The sequence below is a fragment of the Columba livia genome, chromosome 8 (genome assembly GCF_036013475.1).
Source record: "Columba livia isolate bColLiv1 breed racing homer chromosome 8, bColLiv1.pat.W.v2, whole genome shotgun sequence".
NCBI lineage: Eukaryota > Metazoa > Chordata > Aves > Columbiformes > Columbidae > Columba > Columba livia.
Window position 1 is genome coordinate 30,824,731 of NC_088609.1, and position 17,358 is coordinate 30,842,088.

General features: G+C 43.3%; 1 protein-coding gene across 3 annotated transcripts in view; it reads left to right on the top strand.

The window, feature by feature from the left end:
• Nucleotides 1–17,358, top strand: part of C8H1orf21 (chromosome 8 C1orf21 homolog) — a 111,729-nt gene that overhangs the window by 55,934 nt on the left and 38,437 nt on the right. For all 3 annotated transcript variants that reach the window (XM_065071340.1, XM_021293014.2, XM_065071343.1), the window contains exon 3: nt 13,225–13,319. In XM_065071340.1, the coding sequence (XP_064927412.1) occupies nt 13,225–13,319 (95 nt within the window). The remainder of the gene's footprint in view (nt 1–13,224; nt 13,320–17,358) is intronic.

A 17,358-nucleotide genomic window follows, 5' to 3' on the forward strand; every position in this document is an offset into this window, starting at 1 on the left:
ACTTTTGAAATAGGCAAGCTGAAGAGGGGATGACCTTTTACATTATTTTTTGTGAAACCACAGTTTTGTAGAGTTTTCACTTGCGCAGGATGAATTTCAAATTCCTTGGCGCCTTCAAAAGAGCTGGACTTAAAGCCGAGTGGGTATCTATAAATGAAGAGTATAGTCAAGGCTGGGGTTTGCGTTGCACAATCGCAGCAGCGTGCTATAAATAGGGGCACGCATCCGCCTTCAGTATTCGCTAGAGAGAAGCCAGGATGTATTTTCTGGCAGCCTTGGTGCTGGAGGAAATCAGTTTATTTTATGGTACAGACAAACTTACGTTTTACTTGATCTTTTAAACACACAATCTTCAATGTTCGTCGGCTACCTGTAGGTGCGAATGGGGAAAAAATCACGACAAAAATACCACTGTATTTTCAGTGTACTTTTGTCATTTTTCAAGTGGTGTATTTATTGGCCACAAAGTAAAACACAAACCAACCAAAACAAAACACCCCCACAAAACAAAATCCGAAGACTGAAATTTGTCGGGGAAAACCTCAGTCTGGGGGATAATCCTTTGATTCCCAGATGAGCCTCATGAAGCTGCATGGATGCGTATTCATTTCAGCAACACAAGGGTATAATTTTGTAATAAGAATATCTGCTAATGGAAATAACCTGTGCAATACAAGGAAAAAATACCCTACCAGTGAGTATTTGTGCACCTTTGAAGGTCCCTTCCAACCCAAAATATTCCGTGATTCTACCCTTGCGTGCAAAGCCAGACCTGCCTTTATAAGTTTGTTGCTATGAAAGTCTGATTTCTAAACAGCTGCCAAGTGCTTTGCTGCCCTGTGTGCGCAGCCACTGCAGTGAAACCTCCCTTTGTAACGTAGAAAAGCGTTTTTCCATTAGGTATTTCTGTAAAACACTATGCCGTGGGGGGTAAGGATCTGTTGAAAAGGATCAGGTTTAAGGTGCTCTTAAATTATGTTTTACCTTTCTGCTCTTGTAACAGGAGCGCTGCAAGGGGCTGTTCAGGCAACAGAGGCACGGAGCGCTTCGTGTCCTGCCGTACTGGGGAGTAGCATGAACTCACCTTTGTTCCGGGATTTGTGGTTTCGGGAATGATCTTAATCTATTCAAAGGGGAAAAAAAGACGGTGTAATTTTTTAATGGAAGTCTCCTAAATTGTATTTATTAAAATTACATAGGTTTTATCCCCTGTGTTTTGTAGTCAAGTATATATTGAATTTCTAACTATAGGAACGGTCCCTCGCTGCCCAGCGCCACTCCGGTTCTGGGAATTTTCTTAGGATGTTCCCTCATTACCCTTGATTGCTTGAATGTTGCTCCTCCATCAGCGCTGGGGGGGGGTCACTGTTTGCTTTTAGGGATTTAGATAAAGCTTTTACAACGTGGATGCTGCTCAGGGAAGTAGGCGTCTTTCAGAGATAACAAATTAACTCTGAGCATTGTAAAATATTAATCTTTCCGATGGGTTAATTTTGTAGCTCTTTGGGTGGCCTGTAAGTAAAGTAATGTGATTAACTTTGGTATCTTTTGCATCTGGAAATGTGTGCTGTATTTTATAAATTAACTTTTCGTTAGTCCTTCCCTCCCCTCTTGGTTTACAGCGATACTGGCAATAAGGAGACATTTATGCTCATCATGAATTCTCACTACGTAACTGATCCTGGATAATTATTCTGACCCTTTCATAATGCAATTAATAAAAATCAAATAGAATATTTACAAATATTCTTTGAGGTACATGAGCAGTGAAAATTTGGTAGACTGATATTAATACGCACAAAGCTACTGTGCCCGAAAGGATGTGAAAATACATTTCGAGTCACACGTTGCGGGGCAACAATCTCATTTAATAGTTGACTGATTGGGAGTGGCATTACTTGTTAAGTAAAGAGGCTTTTTTATTGACAAGGAAGCTGAAGACACCTCATGTACTTGCAGTAATAGGAAATGTGTAATTTTGGGGGTGTGGCATGGTAATGACTGTTTTTTTCAGGGAACTATTTGGGTCGTCTCAGTTTGGGAGAGGTTTTTGGCGTCTGGAGTAATTGGTTGATGTGTTAGTGGGGCTGTAGGGAGCAGGATCTCTGCTGTACAAGGGATGCTCAGAGTAGCGATCAATTAAGTATATATTCTGGAATCTGAATAGTCCCTGACAGGTCCTGTATCAAGGCAGTTTCTGGGGTGCGGTGTGGAGAGGCGAGAGGACAGCCCATGTCTCTCCTCTATGATCAAGGAGATCTTACTGTCACTGCCTACAAGCTTGCCAAGTTTTTGCCATCTAGTTGGATTGTAGAAGCTTTAGCCCTTGTGCTCTATTTGCATGTTTGCTCCCCAGCTGCCGTTCCTCTTCTCTGTCTTTCCCTTTCACAACAAAGAGGTTTATGGCAGTGAAGCTGATTCTTCAAGCTTTGTTTTTGAAGTCTGAGTGGCACAGGGTGTTTTATTTGAGGGCAGGGCCATGCAATTTTGTTTAAAATAAGCGTTTGACGCTGTTTCCCATGGCATTCTTCTGGGGAAACTGGCTGCTAATGGCTTGGACATGTGTACTCTTCGCTGGCTAAAAATTGGCTGAATGGTCAGGCACAAAAAGTTTTGAATAAAATCAAATGCAGTTGTTGGCCGGTCATGAGTGGTGTCCCCATGGCTCAGCACTGGGGCCAGTTCTGTTTAATCTCTTTATCAATGGTCTGGATGAGGGGATCGAGGGCACCCCCAGTCAGTTTGCAGATGACACCAGGTTGGGTGGAGTGTTGATGTGCTGGAGGCTGGGAAGGCCATACAGAGGGGTCTGGCCTGGCTGGATCCATGGGCTGAGGCCGATTGTCTGAGGTTCACCAAGGTCCTGCACTTGGGTCACAACAACCCCATGAACGCTGCAGGCTGGGGAAGAGCGGCTGGAAAGTGCCCCAGGAAAAGGCCCTGGGGGTGTTGGTGACAGTGGCTGATCATGAGCCAGCGTGTGCCCAGGTGGCCAAGAGGCCACCAGTGTCCTGGCTGGTCCCAGCACTGGTGTGGCCAGCAGGCCCAGGGCAGTGACCGTCCCTGTGCTGGGACCTGGGGAGGACAAACCGCCAACCCTGGGGGCAGTTCTGGGCCCCTCAGCTCAGGGCTCAAAATGGCGGCACCAGGGGTGGCGGGATCACCTCAGTGCACAAAATGGCGGCGCCAGTGGCACCAAAATCACCTGAGGGCTCAAGAAAGGCCTTGAGGTGCTGGAGCAAGTTGAGAGAAGGGAACGGAGCTGGTGAGGGGCTGGAGCACAAGTGTGGTGGGAGCGGCTGAGGGACCTGGGGGGTTCAGCTGGAGAACAGGAGCTGAGGGGAGACCTTCTGATCTCTGAACTGCCTGAAAGGAGCTTGGAGCCAGGGGGTGTCGGGCTCTGCTCCCCAGGAACAAGCGCCAGAACCGGAGGAAATGGCCTCAGGTTGGACCAGGTGAGGCTGAGGTTGGATCTGGGGAACAATTTCTTCCCCAAAGGGCTGTGGGGCATTGGAACAGGCTGCCCAGGGCAGTGCTGGAGTCACCATCCCTGGAGGGTTGGACAGACGGACATGAGGTTCTCAGGGACATGGGGCAGTGCCGGGGGTGGGTTGTGGTTGGACTTGATGATTTTGAGGGTCTCTTCCAACCAAAATGATTCTGTGATTCCATGATAAATTTGTGGTTTTTAAATGTAGTAAGTGATGGGGAATGCTAAACTTGCAGCTTCTTCAAGATGCAGGGCGGCCCACACAGTGCAACCTGGATCCAAAACCCCGTTGGTTTCATATGAGCAGCAATATTTTCAAGGCACAGACCCTTTGTTTTCCTCCTGTCTATTCCTTTAATTAATCTCTCTGCTGCTTGTTTCCTCTCCTGCTTTCGTTTCTCAATTTGATCTTTTTAGTGGGCTAGATAATTGTGTTTACTGAGTTTCCTTCCTGCCGAGCGCCATGGCTGTAATCTCCACCTGAGAAATTATTTCCTTTGAACAACCTGGCGTCTGGCTCCAAGTTATGTGTTAATTAAAAAGTAAAAAAAGTCTGTGTATGTGTGTATATATATATACACACACACACACACGTATATATGAGTTATATAGTTTCAGCAGGGAAAATCTGGAAGCTGAAAGACAGTTACGAGTGCACAACACCAGCACTGCTTTTTGGCTTCTTTATTACAGGCAAGTGCACAAAACCCTTTCATTATATGATCACATGGCTGTTTTTTTCAATACCATCTTATAGATGAAGTTTCCTCAGATCTTACATACAAATGGGTGTCTAAAAGATCTGGAGATTTCGTCTTTAAGGACATTACAGGCAAGGCAGAAATTGTGTGTTTAGCGGTAACTGGTTTTTTGGATGTTGAGGTTGTATTTCTGAGTCGTCTTCTGTGATAATGAAACTGCCCCTGAGGTTGTGCATATAAAAATATAAAAATATATTTTTTTAAAAAATTATATAGATATATATATAAACCACTCCTCTGACCTACCTACCACTAAGGTAGACCTGACAGATACACTGTAGTGGGCCTGTGCCTTTGGTGCAAGTTAAGTTAACATGATCCTTTATACACAAAACTCTAGTTTTCACAGTGCTTAGATTATGCGACAATCCCAATGCCTTGAACTTTTTGGCCAAGAATAAACCAAGTAGTAGAAGAAACCAAGTAATGGGTTTCTTGATTCAGCTGCACATCTCCTGCACACAGAGATGGGTCTCTGCAGATTGTGTACCCAATTCGAAAATTAAACCTCTAGAAACAAGGGAGTGCAATTATGGCTTCGTCATCATCTGCCACTTTATTAGATCAGAGGGAAAAGAAATCAGAAAACCCAAGATGCATATACTGAGGCCCGTGATGAGCGGTGGCATTGCAGGTGTTGCGATGGCACCTTCTGCCCCAGGCTGGGCCTTTCGTGGGAGAGGACAGAGATACCCAAAGGAGTGACAACTGCAAGCGGTTTGCAGCACTGGAAACTTCTGACAGCATTAATGAAGGATGGGTTAAATGACAAGACGAGGTTTTGTGCTTCTACAGCGGCAAAGATCAAGATGATGTCTATTAAAGTGAATGGAGCCGTGTTGCTGTCAAAGCTGCTGGCCCCAGGGAAATGTTGTTGAAAGCTGTCATGATTTGGGACTGAAAAAGGGTCGTGTGATAAAGAAGAAGGGAATTTGCTAAAATCTTCCAGTTTAGTTTCAAGAAGGCATCGCTCTTGAGGGAGTTGATGTTTCATAAAGTGCTGGACGTGATATGGAGCTGTAGTTGGAACCTCTCGATAGCATAGAAAAGAGCTACCCATATCTTGCCTTGCATTAGGGTGAGTGTCCTTCCAATACTGCAGAAGTCCTCCACATACAGTCTGGTTTTTGTTAAACTGGATGTCTCATTCTCCTTTTTACCCCCCAAAACACAACCCTATCCATCACATCTGCCTCGTGCAGACGCAGTAATTAGCATTCCTAGTCAACACGTGGTAGGATTGCGTAGGAAGAAGAAAAAAATACGTGAGGGTGGTCTCCAGATGTGCTGTGATCTGTGTAATACATTCAGTTTTTTAAACAGCGTTGCTTTCAGAGGATTTATATTTTGTTGGCAGAATGAGTGTGTTGTTTGTGCACCTGTTCTCTGTTTAATATCTGGTGGTGTCCACTGCCTTGGCTTCCAGCAGTGGCTGTATTTTAGCTCGGATTAAAGTAAGGCAACTTCATGTGGGAGATGTAACTGAACATTTTCAGTTAGTTCCTTGAGAGAAATAGATTGGCTTATTTCCTAAGGTATTTTCTTCTATTTACTTCATGTTAGTGAAAAACAATATAATCGCTAAAATCTAGAATTGATAGCTCTGAGTTGGTGACAGAGGAACATGACAGGCTGCTCACCCACTGCTGGGACATCTCCAAAGAAACTTCACTCTCAACCCACGTCCAGGTGGATCGGAAGTCCACCCCCGCAGCTGCAAATCTCAGCAATTAAGTCAGAATCGAAATAATAACCATGTAGAATCAAAAAAACCATGTAGATGCTGCTTTTTTTCAGTGCTTGAAGCTGAAGCTAAGATAACTTAGATATTCACCATTACCTAGTGGTTAGTTCTAGAAATATTGCAACTTCTTTCTCTAACTGTTGACTCTTTTTTTTGGATCTTTGACATAGCTTCTGCTGGTATCCAGGCAGCTGATACCCACACACAGTCACAGAGCTGGAATAATCTGAAGAGCAAACCTCGTCCCTCTTGTGCTCCAAAGCAGGATGGACTTTAACCTGCGGTGCACAAGGCTGATGACTTGAAAGACCTCTGATGATGGAAACTGCAGCCACCCAAGCAACCTTGGAGTATTCCTCCTTTGCGGTGGCACTGTAGATGACATGGGGCAAAGTCCAGTTGGAGGCCTGTACCTAGCGCAGTGCCCCAAGGGTCAGTGCTGGGTCTGGTGTTATTCAATATATTCATCAATGACTTGGATGAGGGGATAGAGTGACTGTCAGCAAGTTTGCTGCTGACACCAAGCTGGGAGGAGTGGCTGACACTGGAAGCTGTGCTGCCATCCAGAGACCTGGACAGGCTGGAGAGTTGGGTGGGGGAAAAATTTAATGAAATATAACAAGGGCAAATGTAGAGTATTGCATCTGGGCAGGAACAACCCCAGGTTCCACTGTAAGCTGGGGAATGAGCTGTTGGAGAGCAGCGTAGGTAAAAGGGACCTGGGGGTCCTGGGGGCAGCAGAATGGCCATGAGCCAGCACTGGGCCCTTGTGGCCAGGAAGCCAATGGTACCTGGGGTGGGTTAGAAGGGGGTGGTCAGTAGGTCAGAGAGGTTCTCCTGCCCCTCTGCTCTGCCCTGGGGAGACCACACCTGGAATATTGTGTCCAGTTGTGGCCCCTCAGTTCCAGCAGGACAGGGAACTGCTGGAGAGAGTCCAGCGCAGCCACCAAGATGCTGAAGGGAGTGGAGCATCTCCCGTGTGAGGAAAGGCTGAGGGAGCTGGGGCTCTGGAGCTGGACAAGAGGAGACTGAGGGGTGACTCATTCATGGGGATCAGTATGGAAAGGGGGAGTGTCAGGAGGATGGAGCCAGGCTCTTCTCAGTGACGACCAATGATAGGACAAGGGGTAATGGGTGCAAACTGGAACGTAATCCCTAACATTCTGTGATTCTGTGATTTGGCATGTTCTGTGCTTAGAATCTAAGTGCCTTGCGTCCCGTTAAATGTTTCAGTTAAGTTGCATCAAAATCTCTTAGGATTTTTACCAAATATTTTTAGAAAGAGCGATTGGGTCCTTTATCTAAATATAGTTTTTGGCTTTCAAGTCTTTGAGAGAGGAGAGCACGTGAATCTTTGATCCGTGGCATTCCTCGTGATGGCAGCGGTAGGAGTCGTTTCTGCACCTGGCGGAAAGAAGTACAGTGCGGAGAAATCTGTCAGACAAAAAGCTCACATTTTGCAGAGTAGACGCGTTGTATTATGGATGAAGGATAAATGTTGGCACGTCCTTCGATACAAAGACAAGAGATACTGAAGAACAGATTTGAAGCACAGGTGTGGCTAGAAACGTTCTTCTTGGTGGTGTGACTGAAGAACCACTTTAGCTTCTGTCTGATACTTGATATGTCGCTAAAAATAAAGAAGAGAGGCTCACCCATCGTCCCTGTCGGTGACAGCAGAGCCAAATCTGTTCGTCCTTATATGTCGGAAATGGGAATGCAATATAAATCAGCTTTTCAATTTTATTTTTTCTCTAAGACTTGATGTTTAACAAAAGATTTCTCCAGAAGTCACAGATATCTTTGATGGAGTGGGTTTTTTGGGGGTTTTTTGTTTGTTTTTCTTTTAACTGAGCCGCAAATAGCATCATTGCTGATCCTGCTGTGGTAATGACACAGCGATGTCTGGACGTGCTGAAGAAGTTTTTCTCATAGGAACAACCACAGTTTTCTTGTTTCCCCCCTCTAGTAATTGATTCAATATTATAAATTGATATGCTCATGTATCACTGAAATAATTATTAATGAGTGCTGTTGTTCTTTGTCACGTTGCCATGGCAACCGGATGACATGTTTGAGTAGAATGATCTGTTTCCAGCTGGAGATCTTCATTCATAAGATTTGCCTAATGAGATTTTTTTCTGGCATATTCAACCTAAAAATTCTTCCTCCCTTGCTCTTCCAAAGAGTTTTTCATGCCATAGGTGTTACTGCTTTCTGATGTATATCCTGTGATGGCTTTTGTGATGGGTGTTATGCTCGATAATACTTCTGCCTTTTGTTTTTCCGTCATTTATGTTCTTTTTCTTTCAATTCAATTGGACTGCTTTTCTTCAACTCGCTATTTGCTGTGGCAGTCCTGTAAACCCATTCCTCACCGAACTGAGTTGCTGGAAATCATCTCTTTTTATGTAATAGGCCACACATTTTTTTACTCTTATGCATGATTTTTTACTCTTATGCATGAAAGAAGCATAAAGATGTATTTTTCTTTATATATCGTATCACACACTGAGAGTGATAGTGTCCTAAAATTTGTATTGCATTCACTACTTGATTGTTAGTTTTGCACATGAGAGAAACTTTTATTTGATTTTGATATAAAATTCTATTAGGAAAGAGAAAGGTGTTACTCTTTAGCAAGGTAAATATGCATAGAACTTTGTATAATTTCCTTTATCCTGAACTTTTTACAGTTTTAAAGGTCTTGTTGACTGTCAGACTTGATTGAGATCAAGTAGGGCATAATTAACATTCCAGGATTTCTCTGGGTTCATTTCTAATCGCTCATCATATGTATCTTAACTACAGAAGATAACATTTATCTTCACCTAGTCAAAAAAGACTATTTCTAGTTGTGTCCTCCCAATAATAACAAAAAATAACGTGGGACCTGTCTCCTCTAAATACTTCCTTGAATTTAATTGCTATACTTAGTATATTTGAAAAATTGAATGTTTTCTTATGTGTGAAGAACAAGGTGTTACACATCAGATTAGTTTCTTCTCAGTTACACCAACTAGTAGCATCTTCCCCAGTGAAGCTGCTCGCTACGTTCTCCTCCTTTACACCCTTTAGTTGCCCTTCTGGTTGGCTCCTCATTGCAGCCAACAATCTTGGCTGGGAATGTGCTAAATATTGACTGGTCCCCTCCTCATACCTGGGAAGCTGTCGGCTTGTAGTTAGCTCAATACTCCTCCTTTTTCTTTCTCTGTGATTACTTAGCTGTTTTTTCCCCCCTTTGAAAGTGGAAGGATATCTATTTATACCTATCTTCAGGAAGCAACTACTCAATATGAACTAATGTTGCCAATGTATTGTATTCTCCGTATTCTAAGGAGAATATTTTGCCTGTGATCAGAAATTATGAGAGCTTATGAGTAATCATATATCTTCAAACTTAACGTTGCTGATCCGTTCCCTTCATCTCTGTGTATCTGATAAAGCAGTTGTTTGTGGCTCAGTCCCCTCATTTGTTCCCATTAACTGAAATTAGGGTGATTTTTCGCTTTCTGTTCAACTGTTTATCTGATATTAGTACATGCACCACTTGCACAAAACACAGGGGTTAATGGAGTTTCTAGCTGCTTGGCACTCCTGTCTGATAATCTTTTATTTAGGCACTGAATGTACCTTCTTGGCCTGTAAGGTGGGTCATCAGCTTTAGATTGTGTCAAATTTACATTGCTTTTTGGGCTACAAGTACAGATTTCTTATGCCCAAACACATATAACAGATAATAAGACACTTTCTACTAAAAGACTAATTCTGCCAACATCTACAGAAGCAGGTGTCTTCTACTTTGACCGCCTGATTTTTTTTAATCTCTATTCTCCCAAAAAGAAGGTGAAATTCTCTGAAGTGAGACTTGCATGTTGGCAAGTTGGCATATCCAAAATATCCAAAAATAGAAATGAAAAATTACTGTTTTATTTTTTGGAAACTTTCTTGTTGCTGCATTTCTCGGGCATGAATTGTCCAGGCGTCTGCATTTCTCCTGCAGTTGGTAGGATGGAGAGAAAAGCAACACCAACTGTGCTGTGCTCCACAGATAATTGAGTAGTTCTTGTATTTGTAAGTAAAGTATTGGGGCAAAGCACATTTACTAACATGGTTGTAAATATCTGTGGAAATTACACAAGAAGTTGACACTTGGTGATGATGGTCACCAGACTTAATAGGGATGAAGAAAAAGCAGGGGCATTCAATGCTTTTTTTCTTTTTTTTAATCTCAGTCTCTAAGAATCCTGATAGACCTTGGGCTGCCCATTCCTCTGAGGCAGCTGCCGTCCCTCGCAGCGTCCTTCTGGCCATGTTGTCCAGCTGTGGGGTGGGTGGCCTGGTGATATGCTGGGTGAATCCCAGAATGTCAGGGGTTGAAGGGCCCTGGAAAGCTCATCCAGTGCAATCCCCCCATGGAGCAGGAACACCCCGATGAGGTTACACAGGAAGGTGTCCAGGCGGGTTGGAATGTCTGCACAGAAGGAGACTCCACAACCCCCCTGGGCAGCCTGGGCCAGGCTCTGACACCCTCACTGGGAACAAGTTTCTTCTCAAATTTAAGTGGAACTTTTTGTGTTCCAGTTTGCACCCATTACCCCTTGTCCTATCATTGGTTGTCACCGAGAAGAGCCTGGCTCCATCCTCCTGACACTCACCCTTTCCATACTGATCCCCATGAATGAGTCCCCCCTCAGTCTCCTCTTGTCCAGCTCCAGAGCCCCAGCTCCCTCAGCCTTTCCTCACACGGGAGATGCTCCACTCCCTTCAGCATCTTGGTGGCTGCGCTGGACTCTCTCCAGCAGTTCCCTGTCCTGCTGGAACTGAATGTATCAATGACCTGATGCTGGAGTTGAACGTGGCATTGACAAGTTTGCTGATGACACCACACTTGGAGGTGCTGTCGACTCTCCTGAGGGACAAGGAGGCCTCATGGAGGGATCTAGGCAGATGGGAGCATTGGGCAGTTATTAATAGGATGGAATTTAACGAGGGAAGTTTAAACTGGACGTTATGAACCATTTCTTTACCAAGAGGGGTGTCAAACAGTGGAACAGGCTTCCTGGAGAGCCAGTCGTCGTCCCAAGCCTGTGTTTTAGAGGCATTTGGACAAGGCCATTAACAATGCACTTGAACTTGTGGTCAGCCCTGAAGAGGTCGGGCAGGTGGACTAGATGGTCATTGTAGGTCCCTTCCAACTGAAGGAGTCTATTTTATTCTACTCCAGTCACTCGGTAAGAGCAGCACAAATTTCTAAGTAGTAATGGTGCAATAATTACAAGATTGTTGTCATGATAGTGATGATGAATTTGAGAAGCCCCAGTGCAGATAACTGAGCAGTGACGCCTGGCAGCACTTTCTGACGATCAGGGCAGAAATACAGAATTAAGTTTCCAACAAAAGCCTTAAAAGCCTTCCATCCTGTCTTGCCTCCATCCTATGGAACCATATCTGTCATATGTAAATCAGATTATACTGGTTATCAGTCATGGGCTCCTCAGTGCCCCGGTCCACTCGCTACCAGAGATGATACCTTCCAAGCAAGCATCCCTTACATGCCGTCTGCTGCCCGGACGTGCGCTTGGTGTTCGATCACAATCTTTTGGAATAAACAGGAGACACATTTCAGAGGTTATTTTTGCCCCTGAACATCAGGGCCTCCGTACCCAACTTGTTTTTTACAGGGCTGGGTTGAACACACCTCACTTCTGGTGAATGTGGACGAGCTGTGGGTTGTGCAAACTTCCTTTGTGCTATTTTTTCTTTCTCATCTCTTTTCCTATTCAAATCTGTACAAGCCACCCTGGGAGTTTTATGCTTTTTCTGCATGTGGGTTTTATTGCTAATCACAACAGAGATCATTGAAGGAGCGAGAAAAATGTAAGTTAGATATTGCAGTCAATCAACTACTTCTAATTCCCAGGCTTTATTGTGTTCAGCCTTTTTGGTTTTATGAATTGTCACCTCCAGACTACCTAAATTCTATTGAGAAAAAAAATTTAGAGGAGTTGTTCACATTTACCAGTCTAATAATATTGTCTTAAATTCTTCCATCTGCTTTGAGGCTCTGCATCTGAGATGCTGCTATTTGAGAAATTCACAGTTTTATTTAAACTATAATAAGAAAAGCATATTGCTTTTCTAAGTTAGGCTTGTTTGACTTACATACTCTGTGGTTAAAAGTTTCTGGAAAATGAGCTTCCTTCTAAATAATTTTGATTAGGCAGGGTTGGTACTTGAAGCACTGTGTTCTAGGGCCAGAAAGAAGAATCACCAAATCCTTTCTTGTCCTCCCAGTGAAAAAAACACCCTCTTTATTTGAGTTTTAGTGAGGCTGTTTACTTATAGTATGTAAGATATTTCAGTACTGGGAGAGGAGCTGGAAATTTATGATTTGAAGGGCTGAAATGCCTAGCTCAGAGATATTAAGGGCAAACTAGGAATGTTACTTATTACTCATTTTCATGCTGTGTTTGTATCTGGGTAGTATTAATGCAGAAGAAAAATAGTCATGGTGGGGGGAGTGGGGAGAGAAAGATGCTCAGAATGGGGCCTTTTCTCCAGAAATCACTGTGTGACTGTACATTGTGTCCCTTGTGCTTTAGCTGCGTTTAAAAAGTACAGGAAAAAAACCAAGATAATAATTAAAAAAGCAGCGGGGCTTGGGGGCATGTGTGAGCTTTTGTTGTTTTTTTTTTTTTTGCAGCTTTTAACTGAAATTTCAAATAGCTTCCATCAGCATTGCTTTTCCAAGGAGGTTTTTTCAATGGAAGGAACACCTACAAGCAGACTCCTCTCTGTAGTAGCTACTGTACCTCACGGCTTTGCCCGCTGATAATAAAAACCCAGGGCGATTGCAGGATCAAAGAACATGTTTGTATTAAACATATGATACAGAAAAGTAGGAATTTGAGGGCAAGTACATACCAAACATCCCCTGTTTGTGGTGCCGTGGCTGTACTAGACCAAATCACTACTGAACAATTTCTGGAAGCCAGAACTGGAAATTCTTACTGAAGCTTCATTGAGGAAAAACTTCTTTGATATCCGTCACATTTAAGCCTTTGAAACTATATACATGTAATTTTTAGTCGCTTTGCTTAATTAGGGTCTTTTCTAGTCAGCTGTTTTGGTTTTTGTTGGTTTGGTTTGGTTTTTTCCAGCTGCTGAACTACACTGGTTCAAAATTTTGTTTTCTTTTGTTTTTTTGTTCTTTTCTTGGTGCTCAGATGAGTATAGGATCAAACCAGTGGAAGAGGTCAAATACATGAAAAATGGGGGAGAAGATGATCAGAAAATAGCAGCCAGGAACCAAGAAAACTTGGTAAGGATTGAACTTATCGCTTCTCTAATGAAATAACGTGGCTCTGCTTTTCTAATGAAATATGCAACGTGTGGCACATTCGTACTGCAGCTTACACGTGGCGGGAGGATTTTCTTGAAAATGTCATCACTCCCTGCTAAGCTCAAAGTTGCAAAATATGACTTTTTCCTGCTTGTCTTTCTGAATTAGGCTCTACTTGAGCTTGGAGCCAGTGCTTCCGCCATTATACTCGCTCACCTCCTTTGCAGATGTGAATATACGTGCTTGGAAATGTCTGTGTCTATATTGCAAACGAGTTGGTAGTAAACCAGCAGTGCCATTAAGAAAATGACCTACTTATGTAGATATTATTTGCTCTGTGCTTTCTGGTTTTACGTATTTTGAAATTCACAGGGAAGGCAGTTTGGAATAGAAAAAGCAATATATTCAATGTATTCATAACACAGCAGTCACAAGAATCAATTTTGAGTGTGTTTCTTTTACCCCGATTTGAGCACCTTGCCAGCTCGTAGTTCCACTTAAAGGAAGAAAATCTCAGGTAAACTCTTAGTACTCCTTGAAGTAACCAGGACGCTCTTGAAGCGGCTTAAAAACTCACGGTTGAGTCACTTCTGGCATTTCAGAGAAGTCGTTTCCTCTCTTATAGAGCTGAACGAATGTCAAGGTTATAACTGGCTGACTGGGGCTTTGGCCAGTTTCACTTTTTGAAGGCACCTCACAATTGTAATAGTTGGGTGCAGAATTTCACATCTGCCCCCACCCATTCATTGCCAGTTTTCTTCACGTAAGGGTGGTTTTTTTCCTCCATCTCTAAGACTGAAGGGGGAACATCCAGCAGCAGATTTCCCTGGAGCCACAACCGTTATCACCAGCTGACAATTTGCCTTTTGCCATCATTGGGCAGCTGTACAAAAATCCACTTTTTGGGATGTTTTTTCTCTCTTTCTGAAGATGTAAAGAGCCCCAAGCAACTTCAATACTTTATATTCCCTCTTCTAGACCCACAAACTTGCCTTACACAACCACACATGCATTCCTGTGGTAAACAGAAGAGTTTATGTTGCTGTGTGCTGTCCTTATGTCGTTGCTCGAGTGGTGGTTGAGCGACACGATTTCTGCTTTGCTCTCCAGATCAGGTATTTTGTCACCTGCTGATGCTCCAGGGGATTGCACAACTTCATCTGGAAGCAGGATTTAGGTGGTTTTTTTTAGTGCTGAGAATATCACTGTTTCGAGCAGCATCCCCAGTGCATTCAGCTTTATGGCCAATGTAAGCACGTTTGTTTTGAACAGGAAGAAATGTGACTGCAGGAATTCTTTTATCATTTTAGAGACCCCGGTGCTTTGTTGGTAAGCAGAGAAAAAGGAAAAATGAGCACAATCCTCAGGGGTTTTTTTGATTTTTTTTAAAAATGGAGAAAGCCTAGCAGGTTGAACTTTAAACTAGCCTTCAGCTCTAGTTACATTGGAATATTTGCCAAAGGTAACGTGCCACTTGAATGACACCAAGGAAGAGTCCAGGCAAACTTAGGTCTGCTCAGGTGACGCAGTTGCCGGAGTTGTATTTGAAATTAGATACAGATATTTTGCATGGCTTTTTTTAGTGCCTGCCTAAGTGTTAGCCTGATTAAATTTAGGAAAAGACATTCCTACGGCACGGTGCTTATTGTTTTATTACTGACGGGCCATGTTTGATGGGAGCAGTGGGTTTGTTGGAAAATACGACTTGATATGGAGTTGGAGGGCTGGTATAGCTCTCTCCTCTGACACATCTATCAGGAGGGAAAAAAAAGGACAATAACACAAGGAAGTGTTCAATCAGAGAGGATGTGTATACTTTAAAACAAAAACTGTCTTGCACACCAAAAAGGCTTTATTTTCCTTTTCCTCTTATTACTAGAAAGAGATTACATTGTCTGTAATGTATGCAGCTTTTTAATCCTGGGAATTGTCAAGTCCTTGTCACTCCTGGATTTATTTTTTTAGAGGGGTTTCACTGTGTGAGTTCACCTTGGTAAACAGGTTTTAGTTCACTGCTCAGAGGCCGGGTTAAGCTACCCATCACTCAGGCTTTCGTTTACTTAACGTGTGAGCAAGTTGGCAAGTGCTTACATAATCCTGCCTGCTCATCAGCCATTTCCAGGCAACAAGAAATTTTAGGAAGAAGAAAAGGCAATGGGAGAATCGACCGGCCTTTTTCCCTTCTCTCTTGTTTTTTAATTGTCCCAGTGTTGCTGATTCACAGCTCCTTCGAAACGCAGCCCAGACGAGATGTATAACTTGAATTTTCCCTGGGAGCTGCACCAGTGTGGGTTACCTTACCCTCTGATGTTTGTGCTTGAATTATGTTATTCAGATGCCATCAAATTTTTCAGTCCCATTATCATCACTGTTACTTTTTTAAGGTATTTTGAAGCCTTGCTTAAAAATAAAATCTCTGCTCAAAGTGAAAATAAAACCGCTTCCCTTATAACTGAGGCTCTTTGATGTGGTGCCATCCCTGCCTTTGGTGTTGCGATATTTCTGAGTCAGGGGAAAAAAAGAAAGCTTATGCAAGTAGATAAAGAGGATGGGAGGACATGGCAGACACCAGGCAAATTGTCATTTTGTGCCAGGATTCTGCAGTCAGGGCTTTATTCTGTTCAAGGAGAGAACCGGAGAAGGGCTGGTAGAAGCACAGGTAGCCCTGGGGGAAATGAGGTTCTGTCATTGAATCCCCGTCTTCAACCTGAGGCTTAAGCAGGGCTCGAAACCTGAGCAAGGCTGACGCTGTAAAGCAGAAATACTCCTGAGCTGGCTTGACAACGGGAATGGCTGTGCTAGGGCTGTGTGCCAGGTGGAACAGAAGATGCTCCACGCAAAGACATTTTCTGGCAGAATCAAAGGCCTCCTTGAATTAAAATGTAGGCTCTTGACAGGGAAAAGGAAAAAAATAAACAACAAAACAAAAAAAAAGCCAGGCTTGTTTCAGACTCTGTCAAAGCCACTTACTGCTTTCCCTGTGCTTCCTTTGTATCCATCAGCCCCATTCACTTCTTTACCCACGTTGTTTCTCCAGTTCTCCACTTGCTTGGTGTCGTTCCTGGTTCCTCCATCTGGCTCCTGGCACGCTCCCAAGCGTCCTGCCTGGGCGTCCCCACCCTCCAAAGGAAGCCAGATGTGCTGCCTTTGGTGGGGACGATCCTGAGCTGACAGTCACACGTCCTTGTAGCTGCTGCTGCGAACGGGATGTCGCAGGATTAGGTGCCGGAGACACACGGTTACACTGCAGGCTGGCACTGCCCAGCTAAACCAGGGATGTTTGGAGTCACATCTGCAAAGAACTAGTAGATAAGGAAGAAAAAAACCTTTTTTACACTGGTTTTCAAAAGTATTTACAATTTTTAATCACAAGTGTTGGGCTGTACGTATATAACCCCACACAGAGCCTGGTGACAACGTGCCAAGGGAGGTGATGAACCCCTGTGTGTTAAAATTAACCCTCAGGTCCCTGTGGATCCACTCTGCAAAACCCCACTGGGGCAGTGGGGAGCTCTCTTGTGTTTCCCTGTCTTTTTGGGGGAAATCTGAGTTGATTAAGGGTTTTTTTTATTATAAACTTTCTCCAAGGCAAAAAGTGTTTTACCAACTCTGAGGTTACCACTCAGCAGATCAGGATGGGCTTTTTTGGCCATAAATATTAGCAAAGGCTAATGATGGCTAGTCACATACATCACATAGCTGATTTTGTTACTTTAGAAAGCTAAAATGCTAAAAAAAAATCTGTATTCTCAAAGTCCAAATTGATTCTAAAGCATACCTGTTATGAGCAGGTATGACCAGAATGAATAAAACATTTCTGAAGACCTGTTAACTTTTTGTTTGGAAAGGACTCGCTGTTTAGCCCTATGGCATCACGTTAGATGTACAATCGTAACAGCCTATTTAGCATTCATAACAGGATGGATTTAATTGTCCTCATTTCCATACTCTCACAGCACTAATGGCTTTCCACTGTAAGATCTTATTGTCAGAAAAGGTAAAATAAGAAGGTGTTGCG